At 47.7% G+C, this 5914-nt stretch overlaps 1 protein-coding gene across 6 annotated transcripts in view; it reads right to left on the bottom strand.

Moving 5' to 3' along the window:
• Window positions 1-1804: 1804 nt before the first annotated feature.
• Window positions 1805-5914, bottom strand: part of Ptpre (protein tyrosine phosphatase receptor type E) — a 120145-nt gene continuing 116035 nt past the window's right edge. For 5 of the 6 annotated variants that reach the window (XM_042701458.1, XM_042701455.1, XM_042701454.1 and 2 more), the window contains one exon: window positions 1805-4445. In XM_042701458.1, coding sequence (XP_042557392.1) covers window positions 4371-4445 — 75 coding nt within the window. In that variant the 3' untranslated portion in view covers window positions 1805-4370. The remainder of the gene's footprint in view (window positions 4446-5914) is intronic. The other variant, XM_042701453.1, reaches the window with a different exon arrangement.

Genomic DNA, 5914 nt, shown 5'->3' with positions numbered 1-5914 from the left:
GTCTGCCTTGCCTTGCACACAGGAAGCCCTGTCTTCAGACCAATAGATGTAACTACATGTTTCAGCCAACTTAGTAAGAGGTTGTGCTTGAAGTCGGTGCAGAACAGGGTAGGGAGGGACTTTTGGGTGGTGTAGCCGGGTGGGTGACAGGTGAGCTGCTGGAGAACGGGGTTGTGTACACAGAAGAGTCCCGTCCACACCGGAAACCCTGAAGTCACACCCTGTGTGACGTGAGGGACGTCCCTGAGCACAGTAATGGGTGGAATTAGAATTTAGGAGCCTCGCGTGCTGTGGAGCAGAGCTGAGCCACGCACACACATCTCACCTTGGTAACTCTCGCTTCAAGCACACCCTTGAGGTGGTTTAAATCCTAGAGGCTGTGGTGGTGTTAGAAACACCCATTTAAGAGCAACATTTGTGTTTCAAAGGCAAACACCCACAGGACGCATCGTTTGGTACTTCTGTTTTCTCCATAGATGGTCCCATTCTGGGTCAGGACACAATTCGCTCAGTAACAGAAGCCTCCATTTTGGCTGGCAGTGCCTGGGTGCCATCGGCAAGGATTTGGGGTGAAGGGCTTGCCTCCCTCAGCCTGTCTTTCAGTGGCTGAAGATGCCACACAAACCCTCTTCGGAGCCCTCCCCACATGGTGCCACCCCTAACCTGCCCGACTGCCCAGAGCTCTGTTTGAGTCCATCAGATGGACTTCCGAGGCAGCTCTCACAGATGCCTGCAGCCTTCCGCGCTGGCGGGGCCGGGCGGGGCTGCCTCCCAGGGGAGGGGCCTCAACCATGGTTGGGGCAGAATGAGGCACTGCTAGTCTGTGGAGCCTACAGAGATCCACAGGCCCGCGATGAGAAGCAGTAATGGACAAGCCACAAGCCAGCATCACTTCCTAGAAGATGAGGCTATGTTAAGAGAAGGAAATAGGGGTAAAACTCACCATTAAACACAGCAAGGCTCACTCAACTTACTAAATAGACACAACAAATAGGAATCCTAAGGTTCCACACTGGGCTGAGTGCATCTGGAAGGCCAGTGGGTGAAGTGGAGGGGGAGGGGACACGGGGGTTGAGGTTTGGGGTCATCAGAGGCATAAAAGGTGCATATCAAGAGAGGAATACAGGTCTGGATCAGGAAGAAAAGCACCGGAGGACCTCATGATCCCACCTGGCCGTGGGCCGCCACACCTGCTGCCATCTTCCTCCACATTGGTTGTGCACACAGCGTCCTGCTCCAGCTAGAGGAGCACTTGCCTCCTGCGGGAGTGGCACCGCAGACCACATGGACGCTGGGCTGCTCTGGGTCACAGTACCCACTCACTCCTAGGCTCTGCATTTGTACCAGGTGGGAACTTGGGGGGGGGGGTGCATTCATGCATGTACACAGGCACGTATGCATGCTGGTACTAAGGCCTGAACACAAGACCTGGCTTTGGTCTCTTAGCTTTTTCCACTCCACTCAAGGCTAGCGCTCTACCACTAGGGAGCCACAGTTCCACTTCCAGCTGTCTGCTGCTTATCGGAGGTAAGAGACAGACTTTCCTACCTTTCTTTTGATGATCCCCAGATCTCAGCCTCCTGAATAGCTAAGATTACAGCTGTGAGCCACCAGTACCTGTCTGGGAGCTAAGTTTTGAAAGTCCTGCAGTGATTTTTCTACATAAAGCAGGTATGTCTTTGGTGCTGGAGTTGGAATCCGGAGGGGCCTCACGCATGCTAGACTGCTGCTCTGCCATGAGCCTACCTCCCCCACCCCCAGTCCTGTAATGCAGGTCTGGCTGAAAAAACTGAAAGACACAGGCTGGTAGTCAAAGTGAAGGTTTATTCTTACATCTGAATGTTTTAGATCTTGCGATTTGCATATGCAAAGTATAAAGCAACATTCACTGTCATAATCAGAGCAAGATCAAATTATAAATGGAATAAAGAAAAACATGAGAGTGGGGACCATAAGACAGATAAAGACTGCACATAAATTAAACACAGCTTAGTTAAACAAAAATATATCAGTAAACATGTTTTGTTTTAAAAATGGGCATGTCTCCAAATGCTAAAACACAGGGATCAGGCTCATTTAAAAAAGTTTTTAAAAACACATAAAAATACCTTTGAAAACCCAGGTGTGCATTCTTGCCTCTAGCACATGGAGAGAGTAACGTAAGTCACACGGTGACCAGGGAACTGTCCCAATCAGCAAGCTCAGCTTCTGATCGCTATTCAGCATTGAATTACAACTGCATGCAACAGAGACAGACTGGAGAAAGGAATGGCTGCCTTATGCCCCACTTTCTCTGACAAGAGGAGGGATGAACGTGCCCCGGGGCACAGGGCAGATGCCCGGCACGCATCTGCACGCATCTGTCTATGAACCGCTGTGCACTCAGCTGCTCTTCAGCCCAGGAGGCAGGCTGGTGGCCTTGGCCTTGGCAGAGGCTGAGCAGTCAGGGCTGCAGAGGGGCCCTGGGTCTCTGGGAGGGGATGAATTTAGGGACAGGCAGAGCCCAGCAGTGGGCACCTGGGACTGTCATGATGGCAGGGAAAAAGAAAAGACACAAAGGGGGCACTTTCCTGAGGACGGCTCCGAAAAAGTACTACTAAATGCACTTCTTGATACAAGAGATGCAAAGTAGAACTTTAACGGGCTTCAAGGATTTTTGACTACCAGCGCTGAAATTTGGACTTCAGCATCCCAAATAAATGACCAGTGTAAAAGCTGCAGTCCTCTCAACCCGAGTGGGCTTCAAGTGCTGGGTGGAAGCTAGCGGCCCCCTCTTCCTCGTCAGTCCAAGAGAAAGGCTCTAGGCTGGGGAGGTTAGCACAGACATAGATGGGACCAGATGGTGGCTGGGGAGAAGCACCTTGCACTTTGCTCCAGAAATACCCACTCAACGTCCACAGAGGGGAGATGGATCTGGCAGAGGCAAGCCCAGGCCATGGCCGGCAGTCCTGGCCCAACCACCAAGGGTGCTTTTGTCTGTGACAGCTCTTCCCCTTGGAAAGGCTGGGATCCAGCGGGGCAGCGGAGAAGTTGGGTGACTTGTGCGTCTGGAGGGCAGCACTTGACCCTGGGTTGCACCCACACACACTATCAGCCATCAGGGGTGCAGAGAAAAACAGGCCGGAGAGATGAGCTCTCAAGGAAAATGTCAAATAAGGCTTTCGCATTTGTGTATCTTTTAAAATGGAAAAAAAAAAAATACCCAGAACTACACATGTTCAATACCTTTAGTAAGTTAGACTGTCTTTCACATTGTGCTCATCTGCTAGATATTTAATGCCCACAGAAAGACATGCTATTGAATGAAACATTCTTACATTCGCCCTTTCTTCCATTTTCTTTCTTCCATTTTTCTTTCTGTCCTTCTTTCCTCCCTCCCTCCTTCTCTCCCTCTGGCTGAAGCCAGCTCTGACAACAGCATCGTTACTTCCCATGTCAAATGTCTCAGGATTGCCATCCAAAACTAAGATGGATCCTTCACCATGAAGGACTCCTCACTGGAAAGTGGGATCTTTCCGAACTGTACAAATCTAGAGTTTTCAGATTTATTTTCTTACAGTCCTCTTAGCTTTATTGTAAGAAAACTAAGTAAATACCAAAATGCGTCTCTGAAAATTTACATTAAGATTCGCTGGTTCTAGCCATCCTATCCGAATGTGTGCTGGCTGGCTGGGTCGGCATGCTCAGACTCTTCCCCTGAAGATCTGCATGGGACGTGGTTTCAGCGGGCCTCGCTCAAGGCCAGCACAGGCAGCTGGGCCCAATGCAAGGAACACAGGGAAGTCTGTCTGAATCCCACAGAAGGCTGGCTGGCAGGTGGTACTGCCCCAGGCCCACGTGGGTGGGAAGACCTGCTTCCGCCTTCTCTGTCTTCCCTTTCACCTGGGCAGTCTGTGATCTTTACAACTGATAATACGGTTGAAACCTAGAATTTTATAAAAGCTCCTGCTTGCATTGCTTTCTGTTGTCGTTCAGTTATAAACTCAGGGATTGAAAGTAAATTCTGACCCCATTTCCAAGTCCTCGATCTTTTTTTTTTTTTTTAAACAAGGGACATGGTTTGGTGTGTTGCATGAGCACAAGTTGTCATCTTAGGGAAGATGACATCTAGACATCACAGGACAGGCTTGCATGAGGAATTAAGACGTTGGCTGATAGTAGCAGAAATGTGTCTTGTGGGGCCTTAATACATTATTCCAATTTTTAAAAAGTATTTTATGATTTAATAACTATAGCAGATGACCTTTAAAACATAAAAATATATACAAAGAAATTAGGAAGGATATTAATGTCCACTATGAAATAAATTAACATGATTTTTACAAAATATACTGACCATTAAATTAAAAAATATTTTAAGGCAGGAATCTTCATTTGAAATTAGCATAGTCAGAAAATATATCAATAAAATCTTGTACCACTTTATAGCAGAATTCATACTGTTCCTGAAAAAAAAACAAGATTATATTAAAATGGATGCTTTAAAAAATTGATTAGCTCAGTCAGAAGCCACAGTAAAAAGAAACGAGTTAAGTCTGCAATTATTAAAGTACTATTTGCCCTCACACACAAAGCTATATATCTTAGTATTTAGGCATTTGAAAATTTCTTAGAGATAAGCAATGTTTCATTTGAAATTAGTGTATTTTAGGAGTAGATCTAGTTTTCATACTTAAACCTGAAAACCATTATCTATCTATCTATAGATCTATCTATCTATCTGATAGAGAAGAGAGTCAGAGACAGAGAGTTTGAACTCGGTCTGGGTACTGTCCCTGAGTTTTTGTGCTCAAGGCTAGTGTTCTACCACAGCTCTACTTCCAGCTTTTTTTTTTTTGGAGGGGGGGCGGTGTCTGGTCATGGGGCCTGAACTCTGGGCCTGGGCGCTGTCCCTCAGCTCTTCAGCTCAAGGCTAGTGCTCTACCACTTGAGCCACAGCGCCACTTCCAGCTTTTTTCTTTTTGCTTATGTGGTGCTGAGGAATCAAACCCAGGGCCTCATGCATGCAAGGCAAGCGCTCTACCACTGAGCCACCTTCCCAGCCCCCCAGCTTTTTTGATAGTTAACTGGAGTAAGTCTCATGGACTTTCCTGCCTGGGCTGGCTTTGAACCATGGCCTTCAGATCTCAGTCTCCTGAGAAGCTAGGATTACAGGTACCCAGCAAAACAACTATTTTTGAAATGGAAAATAAAAACTTGCATATTATCACTGTCAGATAAAGTTCATACTGTAATCAATACATATCAAATAAAATGAAAACAGATCATCTTTAAGCCTAAATTTACCCTGCCAAAGGGACATTTCTGTCAATGTGACCAGCACCCCACAGTAGGAATGTCGAGGATCTGCACAAAGCTTTATACCCACACTGGGGGCCCACCCCAGAGAACAGAGGCCACTTGAATGGTGCTAGGGGCAGCTCAAGCAGCTGAATGTAGGTAAACACCCCCACTGAGTCTGTGGGCAGCCGGGGTAGAACCTGGTACCAGCCTGACCTAGTGGCAAGCTGCTTGGGCAGCCCTGGGTGGGGCAGGAGGCTGTGGGGTAAGTAATGTGTTCTAGCAGCTTCTAAAGCTGCAGTGCTGGTTTAGTGTGCACCCATACTTTGTGAGGAGGAGGCTTCCAAAATCCGGCATCGGGCATCCACATAAGGAAGGAATACAGTGCAGCTGTGTGCTGGGCGGTTCCGTGGAACCACCCCTTCACCCCGAAGGAAAACCAGACCAAGCACAATGGTGTGAAGTTGATACTGTAAGAAAGCTGAGGCTCATGCCTGTAATCCCTGCTCCTCTGGAGGCTGAAATCTGAGGACTCGGGCTTGATGCCAGCCTGGACAGGAAACTCTGAAATTCCATGGTAAATCTCTTACTACAGTAACAGCCTTGAGTGAAAAAAGCTAAGAGACAGCACCCA

The sequence above is a fragment of the Dipodomys spectabilis genome, unplaced genomic scaffold, assembly GCF_019054845.1.
Source record: "Dipodomys spectabilis isolate Male_0828 unplaced genomic scaffold, ASM1905484v1 ptg000289l, whole genome shotgun sequence".
Lineage (NCBI taxonomy): Eukaryota > Metazoa > Chordata > Mammalia > Rodentia > Heteromyidae > Dipodomys > Dipodomys spectabilis.
The sequence above is the reverse complement of the archived record's forward strand: the minus strand, read 5'-3'. Positions and strand labels throughout refer to the sequence as shown.